Source organism: Pogoniulus pusillus, chromosome 35 (genome assembly GCF_015220805.1).
Source record: "Pogoniulus pusillus isolate bPogPus1 chromosome 35, bPogPus1.pri, whole genome shotgun sequence".
Taxonomy (NCBI): Eukaryota; Metazoa; Chordata; class Aves; order Piciformes; family Lybiidae; genus Pogoniulus; species Pogoniulus pusillus.
The window spans coordinates 2,415,331-2,439,333 of NC_087298.1; the positions used below are offsets into that span (position 1 = coordinate 2,415,331).

General features: G+C 56.5%; 2 protein-coding genes across 2 annotated transcripts in view; both read left to right on the forward strand.

Moving 5' to 3' along the window:
• On the forward strand, positions 1-18,302 carry LOC135190046 (uncharacterized). The gene is made up of 4 exons (XM_064170938.1): positions 1-196; positions 16,634-16,752; positions 17,247-17,426; positions 17,877-18,302. Exons 1-4 carry the CDS (start codon positions 1-3, stop codon positions 18,300-18,302), a joined length of 921 nt encoding a protein of 306 aa, XP_064027008.1.
• A 412-nt stretch (positions 18,303-18,714) lies between these two features.
• The window catches only part of ARRDC1 (arrestin domain containing 1), a 49,978-nt gene continuing 44,689 nt past the window's right edge, over positions 18,715-24,003 (forward strand). Inside the window, exon 1 of the mRNA XM_064171142.1 lies at positions 18,715-18,902. Coding sequence (XP_064027212.1) covers positions 18,785-18,902 — 118 coding nt within the window. The 5' untranslated portion in view covers positions 18,715-18,784. The remainder of the gene's footprint in view (positions 18,903-24,003) is intronic.

The following is a 24,003-nucleotide window of genomic DNA, read 5'->3' on the forward strand; positions in this document are numbered from 1 at the left end:
ATGGCTCCAGCAGATAGCTCCAACGGATGGCTCCAGCAGATGGCTCCAGCAGATGGCTCCAGCGGGCTGCCGAGCCGGGCACGGGCGAACCAGGCTGCCACCGCCGCTGCCTTCATCGCCACCAGCAGGCACAGCAGCGAGGGGGACGGCCAGGGTGGGCCAGCATCGTGCCCGCCCCACGATGGGGAGCAGCGACGTGGGAGCCTGCAGGTTTCGCTGTCTTCAGATCTCTTTTTGTCCCTGTAAATTCCAGCACTTGGAATTCAGTCAAGGCCTTCGGGATTAAGGGGTTTATTCCCCTCCCTCTCCAATCCTGTTATAAAGAGGCCATTAGAATCCCAATTCTGCTGCTAACAATAGCATTAGCCAAAGCTGCTGGCCAGAAGTGGGGAGCTCTGGGGGAGAATAAAGACCTCAGCTAAAATGTCAGTAAGAACTTCTTTTATCCCCTCCCTGTCTTCCAGCCTGCACAAGCTGCTTGGCTCTCTCTAGCTTAATGAGCATTAAAATGGTTTCAGATTAGACCTGTGGAAAACGGAACTGGAATTGTTTTTCCTGCCCTCAGAAGCTGAGCCTGCCCTTTGAAGGCCAGGGATCAGATCTGGGGGTGCCATACAAGCACCTTGGATCTGCAAGGCTCTCAGCTCATCAAGAGGTACAGCAATTCCTTGCTGCTGGGATGCAGCCACAGCTGGAGGGCACAGGTGGCATGGAGTGGTACTGGATGTGCCAGGAGAAGAGTTAGGGAGAAGTCTGGTCCTGGCCCCCACGAGCCTTGTGTGGCTTTCCTGGATTGAGCCTCACTCCTGCTGAGCACAGCTGGCAGTGCTCAGATAATGGAATTGTTTAGGTTGAAAGAGGTCTTTCAGGTCATGAAGTCCAACCATGAACCCAGCCCTGCCAGGTCATCACCAAGCCAAGGCCCTCAGCACCCCAGCTACACAGCTTTGAAACCCCTCCAGGGATGAGGACTCCACCAGTGCCCTGGGCAGCCTGGGCCAGGGCTTGACAACCCTTTTGGGGGAAGAAATTGCTCCTCATGTCCAATGTAAACCTCCCCTGGTGCAACCTGGGGCCATTTCCTCTTGTCCTCTCTCTTGTTCCTTGGGAGAAGAGTCCAACCCCCACCTGACTCTGACCTCCTTTCAGGGAGTTATAGAGAGCCAGAAGGGTCTCCCCTCAGCCTCCTTTCCTCCAGGCTGAACACCTCCAGCTCCCTCAGCAGCTCCTCCCCAGCCCTGTTCTCCAGACCCTCTACTAGCCTGATTGCCCCTCTCTGGACCCACCCCCTCAGCTCCCCCAGGCTGGTGCTGGGTATGCATCCAGCTGCCTCCATCTCAGTTTGATCCCTGACTGCATGGGAAGAAAGAGCCCCAGGAGCTCAGCTTTAGCTCTGGGTTGGCAGTTTGGGGAACCCCTCAGGGACACCCTGGGTGACAGCAGTGTCTTGCTGAGAGGAGGATGCAGCTTGGCAATGCACAATGGGTGACCAGCCCACATGGCTGAGAACCTCTCCACGTGTGAGCATGGGGCTGGGCCCCAGCTGCTGGAAGGGGAGAATGGTCTTGCTGGCTGCCAGAGCCCTGCCTCTGGCTGGCTGCTGGGAAGACACAGCCATCAGCCTTCCAGGAATGCTGGTCACCATGGCAGGGCACTGGCAGCAGGCAGCCACTTGCCTCGGCCACACCACAAAGTGTGGGAGGGTTAATCTGGGAGGTTCAGATGGACCCAGCAGCTGCAGTGACAGCTCCCAGCTGCTCTGTGTCTAGATGGTGCCAGGCTGAGCAAGCAGTGCGTTGCCCTGGGCAGCACTCACAGCACTGGGGACCAACTAACTTGAGAGTGAGGGATTTGGGCTGAGTTGGGGTTTGTTGAGTGTCAGAGGAGTCATTGGGTCTGTCCTCCTGCTCCTCAGAGACAGGGCAGCTGGGGCTGTAGTGGTGCAAAGGAGCCTCCTGTCTCCATCACCCCCAGGGCTGCTCCATCAGGGAACAGAGTCAGAGAATCGTTTTGTTGGGACAGACCTCTGAGATCACTGAGTCCAACTGCCAGCCTGGGATCACTGTGGCCACTAAACCACATCCCTGTTCATCTCACCACACTGGGCTGGGCAGGGAGTCCTCAGTGCCCTGGACAGGGTCTGCCTTGCTGCTGTGACACTGAGATGGTCACATCCCCAGTGCAGGGGCAGCTCCTCCTCGTGATACCTTCTGTGTGGGCACCAGTGTGAGGAGCTGGGAAAGCAGAAACCCCACTGAGTTTTCACACCAGAGAGCTTCCCTGACCAGGCATGGGGACAGGCAGTAGCAAACTGGACCTGGGGCATTTAATTTCTTCTTCAGTCCTTACATCCTGCAGGTGATGAGAAAAGATGGAGCCATGAGTGGGAACAGACCTATGGAGGAGAATGAGGTTCATAGAATCAGACAATGGTTTGGGTAGGAAAAGACCTTTATGATCATCCAGTCCAACCATTCTCTGACTCTACCAAGGCTAAGGCTAAACCATGTCCCTCAGCACCACATCTCTGCCTCTTAGAACCACCTTCAAGAATTCAACCACCTCCCTGGGCACCCTGTGCCAGTGTTTGAGAACCCTTTCAGTGGAGAAGCTTCTTCTCATGTCTTAGAATCACAGAATCAAGCAGGTTGGAAGAGAGCTCCAAGCTCAGCCAGCACAACCTAGCACCCAGCCCTGGCCAACCAACCAGACCATGGCACTAAGTGCCCCGGCCAGGCTTGGCTTCAACACCTCCAGGCACAGAGACTCCACCACCTCCCTGGGCAGCCCATTCCAATGCCAATCACTCTCTCTCACAACAATTTCCTCCTAACATCCAGCCTCAACCTGCCCTGGCACAGCTTGAGTCTCTGTCCCCTTGTTCTGTCCCTGGCTGCCTGGCAGCAGAGCCCAACCCCACCTGGCTACAGCCTCCCTGCAGGCAGCTGCAGGCAGCAATGAGCTCTGCCCTGAGCCTCCTCTGCTCCAGGCCCCTCCCCAGCCTTGCTGCCCTTCTCTGGATACCTTCCAGCACCTCAACATCTCTTTTGAACTGAGGAGCCCAGACCTGGACACAGCACTCCAGGTGTGGCCTGAGCAGTGCTGAGCACAGAAGCAGAAGAACCTCCCTTGTCCTGCTGCCCACACTGCTCCTGAGCCAGCCCAGGATGCCTTTGGCCATTGCCCTAATATCCAGCCTATACCTCCCCTGGCAATCTAAACCTCCCCTGGTGCAACTTGAGGCCATTTCCTCTTGTCCTATCACTTGTTACTAGGGAGAAGAGACCAAACCCCCACCTTACTCCAACCTCTTTTCAACCCCCACCTTGCTGCACCTCTTTTCAGGGAGCTGTAGAGAGCAAGGAGGTCTCCCCTCAGCCTCCTCCAGGCTAAATTGCTCTCTTGGCTCTCTCTTCTTCAACCATTTTTTTGGAGCTGTTTGCAGCTCCTGCAGGTGTTTGGGTGGCAGCAAGGAAGAGAAGTGGTGAGATCACCCCAGCAGGGCTTGCTGAGAGGAGGGACAGGTCGAGCTGTAGCTGTGCTGTGGTCTGGGAGGTGTCTGGTGGGGAAATGGCTCAACCCCCAGCGGATCGATTTCTGCTGGCACAGCTCTAGCCTGATAACACAAATCAAACGTGTTTGGCCTTCATCCCTGGCACAGGAGGAGCTCCTGCTGTCTGAAACCTCAGTGCTGGGCAGGTTCTAGGAGGACTCTGTGGAAATAGCTGTGGCTAGGGCAGGGCTTGGGACATTTGCCCACAGGAGGAGAGTGCAAAGGTGCTGGCTGCTGTTGGGCAACAGCTGCTGGCTAAGGCACTGGTTGCACCTCAAGCATCTCCAGCTGCCCAGGCACAGGGGGGATGGGGAAATGCAGCTGTGGTGTGGTAGTGCAGGGCAGGTTTTGACAGCTCTGGCAGCTGCTGATCTGTAAGGCAAACTCCATCCCCAAGGAGAAGGGTGAAAGGAGATCAGTCAGAAGAGGTTTAGCTAGGATGACTTCATTCTCCATGGAGCTTAATCTGGGCTATGGGCCCACACTGGGGCTGGGATGTTTCCACCTCACCCACATGTCTGCAGGGAGCTGGAGCACACTGTTAACATCCTGGCTCTGTCAACTCAGACATCCAAGGCCTTTCCCATCACTGCCATCAGCCAAGGGTCCCCTGGCTTGTTACACCAGCTCTGAGTGCCTAGCGTGGCCTTCTCCCATCTGCCCTCAGCCCTGTGGGGAAGGGAAAGGCTCTCAGGTCTCTTACACAGCTCACTCTGCTCTGCCCTGAGCTGCCTCTCTCTGCTTTGTGGTTATCTGTGCTGTTGGAACACACTGAGCTGCTCTCAGCTCTCATTTTGATGGCTCAAAAGCTCTTGGATCTCTCTGGGTGTTTCTCCAAGGCTCTGCCCTCCTGGCTGCACCCACTGGATGTTTTTCTGCCTTTATCCTGGGTGCTGGAGGCTGTGCCACTGCCTCTGTGCTGCTTGCCTCAGCCTCTTTGGGCATCTATGCCAGGACAGGTCCCTGGGGTGGCAGAGTGGCTTCAGGGTGGGCAAAGTGGGTGACTGCAGCTTGGCAGGTTTCGTCTACGAAGGCAGTGTCAGGCAGTGGCTATGGACCTTCAGAAGCTCACCATGCTCAGCTCCCACTAGCATGAGAGGCATGGAGGCAGACAGAGCAGGGAGGATGCCTTCACCTGGCCCGTGGTGGCAGGTGCTGGCTGCTTCCCCAGGGCACTGCTGTACCCAGGTCCAGCCCTGGGCCACACCAAAATCCTGTGTATCCTTTGCTGTGAGCCCCACTGGACCTGTGTGGGTGGGCTGGGCAGCTCTGCTCTGTGCATGGAGCTGGGGGCTGCTGGCAGGGGCTGCTGGCAGGAGCTGCTGGCAGGAGCTGTCACAAGCTGCTTGTGTCCCCGTGGGGACAGTGTGTTTGGTTTCTGACAGCTGAGCTGACACAACGAGCACTGCTGCCTGCTCTCTTGGGGGAAATGGGTGTCAGGGTCACCTCCAGCTGCACTGCTCACCACCAGCTCAGCTGGCAGAAGGTGTCCAGCACATGGCTCTAGCATGGGCAGAGTCTCCAGCAGCTCCCTGTGTGAGCAGCACTGCACTGATGTCGGGGCAGACATCAATCCTGCTGTGGCACTGCTTTCCTGATGCCCCCTGCCCAGGCCAAGGCAGGTTTGTCAGGTGTTACTCACCTGCTGGCCCCAGACCTTTGAGTCTTGCTTACTACCTCCTGGAAAACCCTAATCAACAATGACTGGGGAAAGGGAAATAGCTGATGAGGGCACAATCCTGGCACAGCCTTGCTGCAGGCTGGGTTGAAGGGCAGGAGCAGCAAGGTGTGGTGGTGGCAGGTGCCCACTCTCCTGCTTTCCCACCCCCGATGCAGCCAGGCAGCAAACCCTTTTGGAAAGCTTTACTCCAGAGAGAAATGTGCTGAGTGCTGAGGTGCCCTCAGGCACAGCACAGCTCTAGCAGCAGCTTGGGCTGAGAGATTAACTCCTGCCCCTGCCTGCCTGGATCTGGATGGCTTTTTGGTCCACCCCATGGGTGCTGGTCTGCTGGCCTCTGCCTTTCTCAGGCCCTGGCTGGTGGGGAAGAGGCTCTGCACTTAGACTGCACTTATGCTGTGCAGGGATGGTTCTGTTAAGAAGGGGACCCTGAGCTGTGTCATCAAGGACTGGGCTGGAGCTGCTTGCAGGGGTCAGTGTCACACAGACTCTGCCCCCACACCAAGCCATAGTTTCACTCAGACATCTGACTCCAGCAAGTGCCAGAGATTTGCTCTCTTCACTCTTGCAGGAGCAGCTGCCAGAACATAGAATCAGAGAATCCAACAGGTTGGAAGAGAGCTCCAAGCTCAGCCAGCCCAACCTAGCACCCAGCCCTGTCCAGTCAACCAGACCATGGCACTAAGTGCCTCAGCCAGGCTTGGCTTCAACATCTCCAGCCACAGCCACTCCACCACCTCCCTGGGCAGCCCATTCCAATGCCAATCACTTTCTCTGACAACAACTTCCTAACAACATCCAGCCTAGACCTGCCCTGGCACAGCTTGAGGCTGTGTCCTCTTGTTCTGTTGATGCTTGCCTGGCAGCAGAGCCCAACCCCACCTGGCTACAGCCTCCCTGCAGGCAGCTGCAGACAGCAATGAGCTGTGCCCTGAGCCTCCTCTTCTGCAGGCTGCACCCCCCCAGCTTCTCCTTGCTGGCTACTGGTCCTTTTTTTGCTCTGGACACATGGAGTGACTGCTGAAAAGCAGGAGAATGTTGCTCTCAGCAGGGCAGGGGCAGGTGTGTGATGAAAGGGGGAGTAGGATGCTCCCTGTGCTGGTGAAGGCAGCCAGGTGTGGGAGAGCAGCATGGGTGCTATGGGATGCCCCTTTGGTGCATGACCTCCTCTCCCCAGACATCTTCTCCTGGCCTGAGTTGGGAGTTGGGGGATTCCTTGGTGACCTCCCTGGTATGTAGGGCAAGGTCCACCCCACAGCTTGCTATCAGCTGGAAATGGGACATCTGGGGTGGCTGCTGGAATTAATCCCAGCAGCAGCCTGCTGAGCCACCCAGAGATCCACTGCTCTGGCTGGCAGCTGGGGTGGTCTCAGATATCACACTGCTGCCTTCTGCCCTGGCTGCTCCTCACTGCCTCTTTGCTGGGGACTATCTCCAGCACAGCCAGCAGCCTGGCAGTGCTCCTCAGCCCCTTCTGGGGGCAGTTCAGTGGATTTAGGTGGAAGTGCTGCAGGTGTGTCTGTGAACTTTGCATGGGGGTGGCTCCTGAGACGTCACAGCCCTGGCAGCGAGCGTGGCAGGGCACTGATGTCCACCAGGAGGGACCGTAGCAAAGGTCAGCAGCGTGGGAAGAGCTGTGCCTGGGTCTCCAGTGGGTTGTTCTCCTGGGAGGCTGAGTTGTGATGCTGTTGGAGGAAGATGGTGCAGGGGAAAAGGGAAGTGAAAGAAGTGGGCAGGGAAGGGAGCTGTGAAAGCAGGTCAAAGGCAGGAGGTGAGGCAGGGTTACTAATCTCACTGTGCCCCTGGCCTCTCTGCCCTCTCAGGGCATCTCCTGGGGCGGCAGGTCCCATGTGTTGGGCTGCTCTGCTCCCACAGCACAGCTTCTCTGGGGCAGCCTTCACCTCAGGCTGCTCCTCCGTGCTGCACAGCAGCAGCTGCCTCAGCCCAGACAGGCAGTGGTGCAGTGAAGGAGAAATGCAAACCAGAGCCTGGGTGCTGGGGGGCTGAGCCCTTGGCTTTAGCTGTGCCCTTTTAGCTCTGAAGCTCTGCTGGCATCACCGAGGGTGAGCCACTGAATCCTCCTGTTCCCAGAGCCTGCAGGTGAGCACAAAGCCTGCCCAGGAGGGAAAAGGAGGCCTCCCACCCTGATCCTCCTCCCCAGGCCCCCACTGAGTGATGGAGGCTCCTGCAGTGAAGGAGGAGAGCAGAAATCCAGGCAGTGCAATTAGAATTACAGCAACAGTAATTAATACCTTCTGTGCCTCTCTCCAAGGACCTTCTAGTGAGGCTCACCAAGCACTGGCTGGGCATGAACTCAGTCAAGCAAGAGCACCCCTATGAAGGAGATGGCTGCCAGCTGGGTCAGGGCACCTGGGGGCTTGCTCTCCTTGCCTTCGTTTTCTCCATGGCTTTAGGAGGAACATTAAAAGAGATCTGGCTTAGGAAGGATGGTCCTGAACCAGACCCCTTTCCTCAGGGGTGAGGGTTAACCTGGGGTGGGGGGAAGCAGGCCAGGAGCACCCTTGTGTTACCCATGGGTGCTCTTCTGGGCTTGCACACACTTCTGGGGATAAATGCATTCTGGAACATCCTTCTTGCCTGAGGCAGCTTGGGGCTCTTGAGCTTGGAGGAGAGGAGCCTGAGAGGTGACCTCATTTGTGTTGGTAAAGATGTGCAGGTGAGTGCCAGGAGGCTGCAGCCAGGATCTGCTGGGTGATGCCCAGTGCCAGCACAAGGGGCACTGCTGGAAGCTGAGGCAGAGGAAGCTCCATGGAAACGTAGGGAAGATTTTTTCCCCTGTGAGGGTGACAGAAGCCTGGCACAGGCTGCCCAGGGTGGGTTGTGGAGCCTCCCCCTCTGGAGATATTCAAGACCTGCCTGGATGTGTTCCTGTGTGATCTTGATTGGACTGGATGAGCTTTGGAGGTCCCTTCCAGCCATTCTGTGATTGTAAAGCATCAGTTCCTGCTTGTGCACCTGTCTGGCTGTGGAAGGCTGCTCCTGCACGTGGATTTCCATGGGCACACAAGTGGCAGTGTGTGGGCTGCCTGGACCCCAGCCAGGCTGGAGAAAGCCCTTTGAGGGAGAGGCTGGCAGAGCTCAGATTGCTCTGCTTGTCAAGGACATTGAGAGGTGCTGGGTTTTGATGTCTAAGCAGAGTCAGAAGGAGAACCTACTCACCACTAAAGGGCTCTTTAAGATCAGAGAAAGACAGAACAAGAGCCAGTGGCTGAAGCCTGCCAAAGCTGGACTGAAAGGCAGCAAAAGGACTGAGCAGCAGCAGCAGCAAACTGCCAGGGGATGTGGCAGGGGAGTTTTGTCCCTAGGTAAAGGGTAGGCTTGTCCCTCTGGTAGAGGTGCCTGAAGCCAGCACTTTCTCTAGTCAAGGATGCACTCTGAGGAGAAGCAGCTGATGTTTATTATGCTACTGCAGCCCCTTGAGTTTTCTCTTTCTTTCTCAGTCCCTGAATGAGGCCTGGGAGCCTGTCTCAAGGCACAGAGTCCTGGAGCATCCATAGGATGGAGCACAAAGCTGCTGCCTGGTCCCTCATCACTCACTGCTCTCTTCTCATGGACCCCAGAAGTGGGGCTGGTGGCCCTCACACGTGGGAGGTTTGGAGCAACCATGGGGTGTATCAGGGAGATGCTGCAGGCTCCCAGCACATTGAGATCCCAGAGCTTCAAATCAAACCAGTGGGACTGCCACCAGTGGGAAAGCTAAAATCTCTGTTAAAGATAACAGAGAAGGATTTTACAGAGGGAAAAAGAAAACAAGAGAGAATGTTGGGTCACTGCAGGGGGATACAGGTGACCTGCCTACTGAGGATATAGAAAAGGCCTTTTTAGCTTCAGCCTTCACTGGTAACCACTTGAGCCACACCAGAGGGAAGTAGCTGGGTCTGGGAGAGTGAAGGCCACCCACAGCAGAAGCAGATCAGATTTGGGAGCACCTAGAGAACCTGCAGGTGAGCAAGCCCATGGAACCTGGTGAGATACACCCTTGGATCCTGGAGGAACTGGAGGCTGAGGGTGCCAGGCCAGGAGCCATCCTGTTTGAGAAGTCCTGGCAGCCTGGTGAAGCTCCCACAGATTGGAAAAGGGGACACACAACCCTCATTCTAAAAAGGGGAGCAAAGAAAAGCCAGGGAACTACAGAGCAGTCAGTGTCATAGAATCATAGAATCACAGAATCAAGCAGGTTGGAAGAGAGCTCCAAGCTCAGCCAGTCCAACCTATCCCCCAGCCCTATCCAGTCATCCAGACCATGGCACTAAGTGCCTCACCCAGGCTTTGCTTGAACGCTTCCATGGTGGCTGTGCTAAGGGCCATGGGAAACACAGTGAGAAGTGACAGCAAGGGGGCTGGGGCAGGTGATCTCTGAGGTCCTTGGGCAGGCTTGAGAGGTGAGACCAAGCCAAGCTCATGAAGTTCAGCAAGGCCAACCACAAGGTCCTGCACCTGGGGCAGGGCAATCCCCAGCACAAATCCAGGCAGGACAGAGAATGGCTTCACAGCAGCCTGGAGGAGAAGGGCTTGGAGGTGCCAGTTGGTGCCAAACTGCCTAGGAGCCAGCACTGGTCACTGGCAGCCCAGAGCCAGCTGAGTGCTGGCTGCAGCCAGAGCAGGGAGAGCAGCAGCACAGGGAGAGCAGCAGCACAGGGAGGGGATTCTGCCCCTCCAATCTGCTCTGCTCAGACCTCACCTGCAGCACTGCCTCCAGCTCTGGGAACCCAGCACAAGAAGGACCTGGAGCTGCTGGAGAGGGTCCAGAAGAGGCCAAGATGCTCAGAGGGCTGGAGAACCTCCCCTGTGGGGACAGACTGGGGGCTGTGAGCTGCTTCCCTGGCACACAGCTGAGCCTGTGAAGCCACAGAGGCTGTGGCCTCCTGTGAGGAGAGGAGGGGTGTGCAGGGAGGTGACTGCACACCTGGTGAGAGGTGTCAGCCAGAAACAAATGGCTGAGTGTTGTGCCAGTCTCAGGTGACCTGGTTGACTGCTCAGCTGAGAAGCAGGGAAGTGGTTTGGAAAGGCAGCAAATGTAAATGCAGTGGAAATGGAAGAGTGTTCTGGATTCATAGAGAAGCAGAGATACAGAACAGCTCTTGGTGGTGTGTGCAGTACAGCTGGAACAGCAGGGAGCCCTCTGTGGATTTGCTGATCTCCAGAGGTCACTTCCAACCCCTGCTGTTCTGTGGTGGATGTGGTTTAGTTCAAGGAAAGCTGCTTTGAGGCTAACTGGAATATTTTACTGAGAGAAATGAACTCCTTAGCTGTGAGAAAAAGAAGAAACCCAACAGTAAGCTGTGTCCATCATTCTTCTGCTGAGAAACACAACCAGTGGAAACAGAGCCAAGGCCCTCACTGCTCACATACTGCTCAGGCAGCTCTCACTGCAGTTCTGCTCCTTGCTGGAGGTCTGGTCTCAGTGCTTGCCTCTGCCTTAACTCTGATCCGAGCCAATGGCATCCTGGGCTGGCTCAGGAGCAGTGTGGGCAGTAGGACAAGGGAGGTTATTCTGCCCCTGTGCTCAGCACTGCTCAGGCCACACCTTGAGTACTGTGTCCAGTTCTGGGCCCCTCAATTCAAGAAAGATGTTGAGGTGCTGGAACATGTCCAGAGAAGGGCAACGAAGCTGGGGAGGGGCCTGGAGCACAAAGCCTATGAGGAGAGGCTGAGGGAGCTGGGGGTGTGCAGCCTGCAGAAGAGGAGGCTCAGGAGTGATCTTATTGCTGTCTACAACTACCTGAAGGGACATTGTAGCCAGGTGGGGGGTGGCCTCTTCTCCCAGGTAACCAGCAATAGAACAAGGGGGGACAGTCTCAAGTTGTGCCAGGGTAGGTCTAGGCTGGATGTTAGGAAGAAGTTCTTCACAGAGAGAGTGATTGGCATTGGAATGGGCTGCCCAGGGAGGTGGTGGAGGCACCATCCCTGGAGGTGTTCAAGAAAAGCCTGGATGAGGCACTTAGTGCCATGGTCTGGTTCGCTGGATAGGGCTGGATGCTAGGTTGGGCTGGATGATCTTGGAGGTCTCTTCCAACCTGGTTGATTCTATGATTCTATGATCTCACCTCAGATCTCCCCAGATTCATCACATGAGATATATGAGGGTTATTTCTGAAGGGAGGCAAAGAAGGAGTGGGGAGAGGGTTTAGGTCAGGAGCCCTCCTGGGGACTCTGATTTCTGGCAGGGCTGTTGTGTATCGCTTTTAACTTGTATACAACTGCATATATTTGTGTCTGTCTGCTTGTAAGCTGTGCTCAGCTGTAAATGTAGCTTCATTCCTTCACTTCCAGCTGGCTGAGTCTAGGCTGGGTGATTCTTCCCGAGTGTGTGTGGGGGCTGTGTTAGTTTGAGGCTAAGTAGGGTATTTTGGGGAGAAGAATCAGATGTTAGGCTGTGAAAAGGAAGCAAAGGTGATGGCTGCTGCACTCAGGGGCTTGCTGAGATGGGGAAAACCAAGAACACAAACACAGAAAATGGAGGTGCTCTTGGGCTCTGGCTGCATGCACTTCTCTCTAACCTGCTGATCCTTCTGCTCCTAACCCCCCTGGCTGATTCTCCAAATTCACCTTGAAGATAAGGCAAAGTCTGGGGTAAGGTAGAGGGGTGGGAAGGAGGTGGAAGGGTGGTTGGGAGCCCCTCCTGGGCACTCTGCTTTCTGGCAGGGCTGTTGTGTTTCTGTATCACTTTTCACTTGTCTATCTCTGTCTATAGCTGCAGACATTGTAAACACCTGCTTGGATATTGTGCTAAGCTGTGAATATAAAGCTTCATGCTTCAATTTCCAGCTGGGCTGAGTCTAGTCTGGGCGATTTTCTTAAGTGTGGGGGGGCAGGGAACACCCAAACCATCACAGGGGCAGGTGACACCCAAGCTGTCACAGAAACCTCATGACCAACTGCCTTGCCTGTGCTGCTCTGCTGCTTTAGTGCTTCCTCCATCACAGCTACTCCAGTGCCAGACCTGTCAGGGTGCTGTGGGCTGACCTGGTCCAGCAAAGCCCTCACCAAGTTGCTCATTTGTTCCATCAGTAGGATGGGGGAGAGGCTGCAAGAGCAAAAGCTCTTAAGCAAAGTCCTGGGTTGAAAGTGCTGGAGCTCAGGCCTTCTGGGGAGCAGCTGAGGGAAGTGGGGTTGTTTAGTCTGGAGGAAATGAGGCTGAGGGGAGACCTCATTGCTCTCTACAGCTCCCTGAGAGGAGGATGGAGCCAGGTCAGGCTTGGTCTGTTTTCCCAAGGCTTGTCAAGCAGCAGGACAAGAGGAAATGGCCTCAAGTTGTATCAGAGGAGGTTTAAGTTGGACAATGAGGAACAATTTCTTCCCCCAAAAGGTTGCCAAGCCCGGGAACAGACTGCCCAGAGCAGTGATGTGAGTCACCATCCCTGAGGGACTGAAAAGCTGTGGAGATGTGGCATGGTTTAGTCGTGACCTAGCAGTGCTGAGTTAATGATTGGACTTGAGCTTAGAGGCAGTTTCCAACCCAAACAAACCTCTGATGCCATGAAGGACTCCTCACCCCCTTCTAACAGCAGCACTGGGGAGCAGGAGAGGGCAGCAGTGTCCCCAGGGTGCTGGGCAGCACCCTGTGAGGCTGGCCTGGCTCCCCAGCACCCACACACCCCAGAGCAGGGGAGCAGGTGGAAATGACATAACAAACTACTAACTGCCCTGGGGGAAACCTGCTGCTGCCCCACCCAGCAGCCTTCCACCTCCGAATGGTATCAGGCACAGCTCAGTGCTCCTGGCATTTCCGTGCTGCCTGGCACTGAGCTCTCCTTGCACTGAGGCCTCCTGGCACCCTGGCTCAGTTCAGCCCCCCCAGGTGAGATGACTGTGTCCAGCATGGGGGATATGAGGCATGGTCAGGTGAGGCTGTGCTTCATCCCTGGCACAGCAGCAGGACAGACAAGTGCAAGGTCCTGCAGCTGGGTGGAGGCAATGCCAAGCACCAATGCAGGCTGGGCAGTGAGTGGCTGGAGAGCAGCCCTGAGGAGAGGCACTTGGGGGTGCTGCTGGAGGAGAAGCTCAGCAGGAGCCAGCAGTGTGCACTTGCAGCCCAGAAAGCCAAGCAGAGCCTGGGCTGCAGCAGCAGAAGTGAGGCCAGCAGGGCCAGGGAGGGGATTCTCCCCCTCTGCTCTGCTCTGCTGAGACCTCACCTGGAGTCCTGCATCCAGCTCTGGAGCCCCTGGGACAAGAGGGCTGTGGAGATGCTGGAGAGTGTCCAGGGCAGGGCCAGGAGGATGCTGAGAGGGCTGCAGCAGCTCTGCTGTGAGCACAGCCTGAAAGAGTTGGGGCTGTGCAGGCTGGAGCAGAGGAGGCTCCCAGGTGACCTTCTTGTGGCCTTCCAGGATCTGAAGGGGGCTACAAAAAAGCTGGGGAGGGACTTCTGAGGGTGTGAGGGAGTGACAGGAGTTGGGGGTATGGAGCAAAGGTGGAGGTGGGGAGAGTGAGGCTGGAGGTGAGGAGGAAGTTGTTGAGCAGCAGAGTGGTGAGAGGCTGGAATGGGTTGCCCAGGGAGGTGGTTGAGGCCCCATGGCTGGAGGTGTTTGAGGCCAGGCTGGCTGAGGCTGTGTGCAGCCTGCTCTAGGGTAGGGTGTCCCTGGGCATGGCAGGGGGGTTGGAACTGGCTGCTCCTTGTGGTCCCTTCCAACCCTGACTGATTCTGTGATTCTATGACTTGGAAGGCTGAGAGAGGAACAGGCCTGTTAGTCACAGCATGCCAGGCTGGGAGGGACCCCAACCTTTCGAGGTGATGGTGTAGCAGAAGTGAGCTGCCCCAGCACCCTGGCTAGAGGAGCCTTAAAACTGTCCAAGATAGAGAACTCCACTGCTGCCCTGGGGAGATGACTCCAGCCTATGACTGTGCTCATGGGCAAACATTTCCTTCTGGAGTGCAATGGGAATGTCCCCAGCAGGAGCTTGTCCCCATCACTCCTTGCATTGTCCATGGGACTGCTTGTGCAAAGGGAGTCTCCATCCTGGCATCCACCCTGCCTGTCCTGCTCCATGGCAATGAGGTCTGCCCTCAGCCTTCTCCTCTCCAGGCTGCTCAAACCCAGCTCTCACCTTTCCTCACATGGCAGGGCTGCTGAGCAGCCTCCTGGCCCTTCTCTGGACACTTTCCAGCCTGCTCACATCTTTCTTTTTGTTACAGCAGAGACCAAAACTGCAGGCAGTGCCCCAGGATTGGGCTGACCAGCACTGAGCTGAGCGGGACAATGACTTCTTTATCTCTGCTGGTGCTGACTTTGGCAATGCAGCCCAGCATCCAATGCCTAGGAGTTAATCATGAAGTTGTCTGTGTGTACTGAGTGCTGGGCACAATTCTGGGGGCCACAGCATAAGGACATTGAGGTTCTGGAGCAAGGGGATCACAGGGCTTTAGGGGTAGGAAGGGACCTCTGGAGATCTTTGAGTCCAGCCCCTCTGCCAGAGTGGGACCATAGAATCCAGTGCAAGTTGCACAGGAACACATCCAGACAGGGCTTGAAAGCCTCCAGAGAAGGAGGGAGAGCAGAGCAGAGCAGAGGAAGGGAGATTTCCCACCACCACAAACCCTGCCAAACGTTTTTTCTAAAGCAAAACAATAGTCCAAAAGAGCCAGAAAGTGAACCTCTTGCAGTTTAGCAAACATCTTTATGAGCTTTTTTACCTGCTCTGAATTTCAGCCCTGGTGACTCCACACACAATTAGATGACAGGGGTGAGTCAAGGCCACATGCAGATGAGGAGGGAGGCAGGAAGACAGATATCTGTGTGACTCCAGTGAGCAAAACCCCTCCTAAACCAAATGTCACCAGGCCCTGTGCAGGGAACAGTGTGTGCCCTGGCACTGCAGACATCAGATACATTGAGTTGTGCCCATCCAGTTACATCTCACAAACTGCTGTGTATGGGCACAGGCTCACAGGCTCACAGGATGGCAGGGGGTGGAAGGGACCCAAAGAGTCCAGCCCCCCTGCCAGAGCAGGATCCTCCAATCTAGCTCAGGGCACACAGGAACACATCCAGACAGGCCTGGAAAGGCTCCAGAGAAGGAGACTCCACAACCTCTCTGGGCAGCCTGTGCCAGGGCTCTGGGACCCTTCCAGGCAAGAAGTTGCCCTTCTGCTAAGCTGCAACCTCCTGTGCTGCAGCTTCCATCCATTGCTGCTTGTCCTGTCCCAGGAGCAGTGAGCAGAGCCTGTCCCCCCCTCCTGACCCCCAGCCCTCAGAGAGTTATAAGCATTTATTAGATCCCCTCTCAGTCTTCTCTTCTGCAGACTGAGCAGCCCCAGGGCCTCAGCCTCTCCTCATCAGGCAGGGCTCCAGTCCCCTCTTCATCCTCATAGCCCTCTGCTGGACCCTCTTTAGCAGATCCCTGTCCCTCTTCAACTGGGGAGCCCAAAACTGACGCTGTGACATTGCTGCCAGGGCCATAGAATCACAGAATGTTGGGGGTTAGGAGGGACCTCTAGAGATCACCTTAGTCAACCCCCCCTGCCAAAACAGAGTCATCTAGGGCAGGTCATACAGGAACACATCCAGGCGAGTTTTGGAAGTCTCCAGAGGTGACTCCACAACCTCTCTGGGCAGCCTGCTCCAGGGCTCCAGCAGCCTCACACCAAAGAAGTTTCTCCTCATGTTGAGGTGGAACCTCCTGGGTTCCAGCTCGTACCCTTTGTTCCTTGTCCTCTTACTGGGCATCACCAAAAAGAGCCTGGCACCTCCATCCTGACACCTACCCCTTAGATGCAGACATTAACAATAAGATCCCTTTTCAGCTCTCTGAAGACCAAACAGCCTTAGGGTCTCTCAGCCTTTCTCCACAGCAGAGATGTCACGTCCTCAAGTCTCAGCACTCAGTGCCTGCCTTGCAGTACTGTAGCTGTGCCACAACGTGCACAGCCAGAGCCCGGGCGCCTTTGTTCAGCTCCTGGCACGGGAATCCTTTCCATTCACACTGTGACCTTGGGCGAGCAACTTCACTGTGCTTAAAATTAACTCTTCTGCAAACAAGGTGCACAGGTCTCGTTGTGCTGGGATTGCTGTGGCACAGTGTGACAGGCTTTTGTCACCCCCAGGTGCCAGGCATAGGGTGTCCCTCTGGAGCAAGGGTACTGCACCAGCAGTGGGGTTTTACCACCCCCAGGTGCCAGGCATGGGGTGTCCCTCTGGAGTGAGGATACTGCACCAGCAGTGGGGTTTTACCACCCCCAGGTGCCAGGCATGGGGTGTCCCTCTGGAGTGAGGATACTGCACCAGCAGTGGGGTTTTACCACCCCCGAGTGCAAGGTGTGGGGTGTCCCTCTAGAGTGAGAGTGCTGCACCAGCAGTGGGGTTTTACCACCCCCAGGTGCCAGGCATGGGGTGTCCCTCAGGAGCGAGGATGCTTCACCAGCATTGGGGTCTTTTCACCCCCAGGTGTCATACGTGGGTTGCCCCTCAGGAGCGAGGATGCTGCACCAGCGATGGGGTTTTACCACCCCCAGGGCCACACGTGGGGTGTCCCTCAGGAGCGAGGATGCTGCACCAGCGATGGGGTATCCTCGACAGCGTGCTTCGCCCTGAGTTCTCAGCCACTTGCCATGGGGGAGGGGAGCTCAGTAAATCAGCTCCAGCGCAGGGCTCGTTCACTCCCCCTCAATGTGTTTATTTTTGCTGGCAGAGCTAAGCAGGAGCTGCGGAGACTGATGAAAGAGGCTGCAAACTCGTCTTACAGGGGGTGGGGGGAAAAAAAAGAGAGAGAGAGAGTAGGGAAAATCGGCTGGCACAGGCTGGCAAAACAAAACCTAAGGGCAGCACAAGCAGAGCGGTGTGTGGATGTGCGTGGATGTGTGTGCGTGCAGCCCTGCGTACACCCCGCGGAGGAGATGAGCTGCGGGAAGCAGCACAGGAGCGCTCCTTGCCTGTGGGTGCTCTCAGGATGGAAACAAGAGGGAGCTTTTAACCAGCCGAGCACCGGAGAGGCTGCAAGGGCGTCTCAGCAGGAGCCCCGGGAGCGCAGGAACTCCTCTGGTGCCCTGACCGCCACCAGGGCAGTGGGTCCCGCAGCCCCGTGCGCACGGACTGCTGCCACGGCAGGTCCGCGGGAGGTGTCTGCCTGTCTGTCCGGCGGGGTCCGGGCTGGGTGTCCTTTTACACCTCTTCATCCTGCAGCGCCCTCCGCCCGTGTGCCAGCAGCCGCGAGGGGCCGGTCCCCAGCGCTGCCCTCGGCGTGGGTTTCACTGATGGCTTTTATTGTCACGCAATGCTCGGGGCGGGGGGGGTGTGGGGGTGTGTGTGGCATGGCAAGTGTGATGGAGAGAAGCCTGCTGCTCCCCCGCCAGCTTCCCGGGGCACCCCGGCTGGGCCAGACACCTGCACCCTGCTGATCTGTGGGCACAAGGGGATGTCATTTACCCCTCAGTCCCAGGCGATCATCAGGTCCACTTCTATTTACCTCTTGCTGGACACTTAAAGCAATTTGGGTTATAAGAGTACGAGGGGGGAGAAGCGACAGCTGGGCTGGGAGAATTACAGGGAGGAGATGAGATTAGAGGGAGCAGGGAGAACCAGGAGGCTAGATGGCCCCATGCTGGGGCAGCCAGCTCCTTCCTTCAGCCCGGACCCACGGCTGCCTCCTTCCCCCGCAGCCCGGACCCACAGCTGCCTCCTTCCCCCGCAGCCCGGACCCACAACTGCCTCCTTCCCTCACAGCCCGGACCCACAGCTGCCTCCTTCCCCCGCAGCCCGGACCCACAGCTGCCTCCTTCCCCCGCAGCCCGGACCCACAACTGCCTCCTTCCCTCACAGCCCGGACCCACAGCTGCCTCCTTCCCCCGCAGCCCGGACCCACAGCTGCCTCCTTCCCCCGCAGCCCGGACCCACAGCTGCCTCCTTCCCCCGCAGCCCGGACCCACGGCTGCCTCCTTCCCCCGCAGCCCGGACCCACGGCTGCCTCCTTCCCCCGCAGCCCGGACCCACGGCTGCCTCCTTCCCCCGCAGCCCGGACCCACGGCTGCCTCCTTCCCCCGCAGCCGGGACCCACCACCGGCTCCTTCCCCCGCAGCCCGGACCCACCATCGGCTCCTTCCCCCACAGCACAGCCTGAACCCTGCCACTTGCCTCATAGCTCAGCCCCACAACCGGCTCCTTCCCTTATAACCTGGCTCCATAAGCAGCTCCTCACATCCCGGCCCTGCAATCGCCTCCTTCCCTCGTCTCCCGGCCCTACAACCTGCTCCCTTCCTCACAGCGCAGCCTGGGCTCACAGACTACCACTTCCCTGGCAGCTCAGCCCCGCAAGCGGCTCCTTCCCTCGCAGCCCGGCCCCGGCAGCTGCCGTGTCCCCAGTCTGCACCACCTGTTCCTTTCCTCACAGCCCGCCCCGGCCCCACTGCGCTCCGTCGCTGCCCCAGAGCCCGCCCCGGCCCCACTGCGCTCCGCCGCTGCCCCAGAGCCCGCCCCAGCCCCACGGCACGGCGCGGCCGGGGCGGGCGGAGGCGGGGCGGGGCGGAGCCGGGCAGGGACCGGCGCGGCGTGGAGCGGGGCGGCAGCAGGTAGCGCTGCCGGCGGAGCGGGCCGGGCCGGGCCATGGGGAAGGTGCAGCTCTTCGAGATCCGCCTGGGCGAGAGCCGCGTCGTCTACAGCCCCGGGGAGCCGCTGGCCGGCACCGTCACCGTGCGCCTCTCGGGCTCGCTGCAGTACCGAGGTGAGCCCGCGGCCTGCCTGCCGTCTCCTCCGGGCTGGGGGGCGGCCTCCCCGGGCCGGGCTGCCGCCGCGGCGGTGCGGGGCGCAGGAGCGGTGCGAGTGCTCCGGGGGAGGGGGCGCGGGCTGCGGGCTGCTCTCCCCGCGGCGCTGGGACTGGGGCGGGGGGCCCGGGCAGGAGCCGGCTCTCGTCGCGCTGGGCAGCGGGCGCTCGGCGGCTTGCACCTCCTGCCTTGAGGCGGCCCGGGGAGGGGAGCGGCGAGGCTGATAGGCAGCAACCTGCTGAATTGTTTCCTTCTATGATTCCTCTTACTTTTTTCCTCCCATCTCATTAAAAAAAAAGGCAAATAAGCCAACACCCATCCCCCCCTCCCCCCTAAAATAACCCAGCCCAGCACCGGCTCGTTTCACTGCAGCCTCCGGAGCTGGCGGGTGCCCAGGGCGGTGGCACCGGGAGGTGGCTGCAGGAGCCGAGTCCCAGCATCCAGCCTCTGCCGGTGCCCTGCGGCCTCACGGGCTGCCAGCATTGCCGTGAGCGCCGAGCCTTGGTGCTCCCGGCTCTGGCAGAGTGCCGGAGTGGGTATTTTTTACGGCAGGGTGGTGGGAGGAGGCCGGGAGGAGGGGAGCGATGCCATGTCCCGGCTGTCTGCAGCGGGAGGGCTGCCCACCCGTTTGCGACCAGCTTTTTGTAGCGTCTGTAATGAACTTGAACGTTTTGAGTTGTGGAAGTAGCAGTCCGTGAGACGTCCAGGCTGAGCACATGGTCCTGTGTGAGGAGGGAGAGTGTGCCCACCTGCATGGTGGGCAGACAGGAGAGGTCTCTGCAGCGATGGTGGTGCTGGAGGTGGCTGGGGTGCTCCAAGTGAGACCCAGGTCCTTCGCCGGTTGGTTCATTCTGTCGCCCTCACTGGGGTGAGGCAAGCTGCTAGGTCCCCATCTTCTGAAGGGGGAAGTTGCTCCCCTGCCTTAAACAAGTCATTCACGTTTACAAGTTAGTTTGGTGCTCAGTGCTGTGGCGATGTGAACCGAGTTGCTGTTTTCCCTGGGGCTGTCCTGCTTGCTTGCATCTCCCATGTGCACGCTTCTCCCTGTGAAACAAATTATTAGGAGCAGGAGAAAAGACCAAAGAATGGAAAATGCAACATCTCCCGAAGAGAGAGCTCAGCCTGGGTGATGGTGTCTGTGCTTGCCTCTGCCTTGCCTTTGTGAGCACCGCTCCCAGTTGTCTGCAGTAGATTTTTTTGGATGCTTCCTGAGCAGAAGCATATCTAGGACAAGTACAGGCTTGTAGCCTGTTTAACTCCTCTCAGAGCAAACCACTGTCTAGCACTTTGGAGGGTACTCCCAGGCAGAATTCTTCCAGCAAAGACAGTTTTAGTGAACTGTGGCTGACTTCCACCCTTGCCCCATCCCACTCACTTCCACCCCAGTTCCTGAAGGTGCCTCTTGGGCAAGATGAGAGCGTTGAGCTTTGGAGGGCTCAGCTGTGCTGGCCTCTTGCACTGTCAGCTGGACACGCTTACACCTTGCTGCTGCCCCTACAACTCCCATCTTGGAGAGGAGGTGCCAGGTTCTCTTCTTTGCCTGATTTCATTTGCATCCCAGTGTGCTGCAGCTGGTCGCTGAGGGGAAGGAAGAAGGTGCCTCTTTGTTTTACACCTTCTTTTCTGCTTCCTTATTGCTCTGACTCTGTGAAACTTCGAGATCTGGTGTAAGTATTGGCAAAAGCATTGAGCCAAAATCTGAGGTGGGATGTGTGGCTGTTCCTTCTGTGCAGAGGTGACCTGAGGGGCTGCTTCAGCCTGAGGTTGTTGAACGTTGGCTTCATCATCTGGAGTGGAAGCTTTTGATAACTGGTGTCTGAACCTGCCCAAATAAGTCTCACTGGGCTGTATTATCAACATCTGCAGAGCACAGTGTGACTGTTGTGTGTCCTCCTTGTTGCTCTCTGGGTTGTGGTCTCTGGTGTTTAAACCCTCTGTGCTGGGGCTGGGCTTTTCTCAGATGTGCACCCTCTCCTTCCTTCTGGCTGCAGGAAATGTTTCACCCTCCAAAGAGGAGGTTCATGTAGCTGCTGAGACTTCCTGGTGTGACAGTAGGCAGCTAAGCTCCATTCTGGAAAGAGCTTGTAAAGAGCCTAAACAGCCCTGCTGAGCTCCATGGGCTCAACAGCAGAGGCAACAGACAACCTCTGCCACACTGTGGCTTTCTGCTGGGGTGTGAGGATGAGAGGTGCATGGCATCGACTCGTATGTAGTATGTACAGCTACACCTGCTGTGACTTTACAAAGGCTGGGAAACAGCTCCCAGGAGAAGACACAAAGTCCTCACCCATTGCAGGTCAGGCCCAAAGCACCGAGGCTCAGTGCTTGGCATTTTCTGAGCCAGAGTGCTGCGGTGGCTTCTCTGTGGTGTGGGTTTTGAGATCACAGATGCTAACAGGCCTGCAGATGACTGCTGCACAGGCTAACTCCTTCTGGGGCTCTTGAAAATTGCACCTTCTGCAAGGTGGACCATACAGAGGAGCACAGCTCACCTTGCCTTGCTAAACACACTAGAGAGCTTGGGTCATAGGAGAGCATAGCTGAAGACACACCTTTTGGGATCATAAATGCTGCCACCTACGCCAGCTTCCGTGCCAGCCCTGCTGACTAGCAGCAAAGGCTGCTCAGCAGCCCATCATCTGCAGCTGACCCCGCGGCAGCGTCACAGGTGGCCTTTGGTGACCCTTCTGAGGAGGCACCTTCTGTGCCAGGGGAAATGTCCTTCCCTGAAAACTTCGGAGCCTCGGGGGAGAGGCACTAATGGGAGTGCAGGATTCCTGCTCATTGTGCCTGGCTTGCTGGGTAAATCATCAAACACGGCTGTACAAAGAAGAATTAATCTGAACAGGAAGCTGGCGCTGGGACAGCTGGAGATGGAGTTAATTTGGGGGAGAAGAGGGAGGGAAATAGGTTTGTTCTGAGCTGGACAGGCAGCCCTGGTTGCTGCCAGGAGTGTGCTGGAACAAAGGCTTTGCTGCTCAGGGGTGCTGGAGCACTTTGCTCTCACCTCTGTGGCTTCCAGGGTCGGTGCAGATGATTTCAGCCCTGCTGTCTGCTGTTCAGGAAGGCTTCTCCTGGGCAGAAGTGTAATGGCAAAATAACAGCCCTCTCTCCCAGGGCACAGGGAGTAAGGAAACTGCAAGTGCTTTCTGGAGCAGATTTCATCACTTTGCTCTTCTCTGTTCTTTAGCTGTCCAGGTTTATGCAGTGTTGACTTTAAGATCACTATCTCGAACTACAAAGCCCCAAACACAGGTACCTACATCTGTTTGTGCTCTAGAAGTATCCAGGTGTGTAGCTCCCATTTCTGCAGAGCAGAGGGCCTGTGAATCATCATTTCCTTCTCAGATCTTAAATGTCATAAACATTCTCAGTTCTCCTATAGAGAACTGAAAAAGGTGGTGATGAGGAACGGAGCTGAAAAGCAGGTCACTCAAATCCTCTGTCCAAATGGAGAGATGACTTCTGGTCCCCTGGAAAGGCTGGAGGAAGAAGTTTGGATCTGGCTAATGCTTAAGGTGGTTCTGATGCTTCAGAGAGTCACAGAATGGTTTGGGTTGGAAACAATCTTAAAGATCGTTCTACTTCCAACCCCCCTGGTGTCGGCAGGGACACCTCCCACTAGACCAGGCTGCTCAAGGTCTCATCCTGGCTGGTCCAGGGAGGAACATCCACAGCCTCCCTGGGCAACCTGTGCCAGTGTCTCACCACCCTTAAGTAGTAAAGGTGTTATAAATTGAGAATGACTCAAAATCCAAGTGTCCAGATTACAAATTTATTCAATTAGGCAAGTAGAATATGAGCAAAGTTACAGCGCTGGACGACAGGGGAGTCACCGCTCTGCCAACTGCCCTGGCAAGTCTCTTAATTAGCCTATATTTATACTGTGTTGTCTGTGTTGTTCTGCCCTGCAAATTACATAAATCCATCCTTTCTGCACGTGTTCCTTCTTTTGGGTTAGGGTCTTCCTTCCCTTCTGGTGGTCGTTGAGGATGAAGTAAGCAGTCCTCCTCAGGTGTCCTCTGGTTAACCTGTCTCCAAATATGGACTTCCTTTGGCTGGTTAATGTCCCGAATCCCACTTCTCAAAATTAAAGCTTAGTCCTTGGAACATGACTGATTAATGTCCGAGTCCCACATGTGGCATGTTCTCTCTTAGCTCAAAATTAAGGATGCACCTAAAGCTTAGTCCTTGGAATATGACTGATTAATGTCCCGAGTCCCACATGTGGCATGTTCTCTCTTAGCTCAAAATTAAGGATGTACCTAAAGTTTTAGTCTTTGATATACTTAGCAATTAGCTAGCTTATTCTTTGCACATTACCATCTCTAGCATGACCTCTAGGTTAGGCATATCTCCTGATTTGCAACAGCTGTATATACACTGCCATTTGCAGCCAAGCATGCTTAACATTCTATTAAAATGTTTATTTATTGAATAATTACAATTACCTATTACAATTCTATTAAAATGTTTCTTTATTAAACAATTACAATCACCTATTACAAAGGTTTGTAAACCTGTGCCCTTCGGGAGGAGAAGAGGTCACAGCAAAGGACTCTGATGGCCGTGATCCTCTCTATCACTTGACCTCTCATCCAGGGGAAAACAATGTTCTGCAGAAGGGCTCTGGCTGGGCTGCCAGGGAGGGTGATGGTGAAAGAATGGATTCAGTGTAGGGTTGATAGTCTGAAGCTTGTTCTGTCCTGAGTCAGAGGTCTGTCTTCTGTGAAGGTGGAGTTGAAATTTCTGTGCTTCACAGCACAGGTCGTGTCCACAGCATCGGGGCAGGAGGGACCCTGTGCCTGGGCTCAGCTTCAGGGCACGGTGTGAGAAGGGAGCTGGTGCCCTGCGGGAAGGGCCGGGCGTGTTTGGAAGGCAGGAGTAGATCTGTGGCAGTTGCTACCCCTGGTGGCACCAGCAGTGCCGGGTGAGGTCCTGGAGCCGTCTGGCATCCGCTAGCAGCAGCGAGTGCCAGGCCGTGGCAAGGCTGGCAGCCAGGCACAGGAATGCTCATCTCTCGCCTGGGCAGCCTGGATGGCTCCTGCTGCAGGGGGCAGT

Coding starts and splice junctions, on each gene's coding strand:
- LOC135190046 (XM_064170938.1), top strand. CDS start 1: ATGGCTCCAGCAGATAGCTCCAACGGATGGCTCCAGCAGATGGCTCCA. Junction 16,753..17,246: donor GATGCTGCACCAGCGATGGG/GTATCCTCGACA, acceptor GACCGCCACCAG/GGCAGTGGGTCCCGCAGCCC. Junction 17,427..17,876: donor TCCCCAGCGCTGCCCTCGGC/GTGGGTTTCACT, acceptor CTTCCCCCGCAG/CCCGGACCCACAACTGCCTC.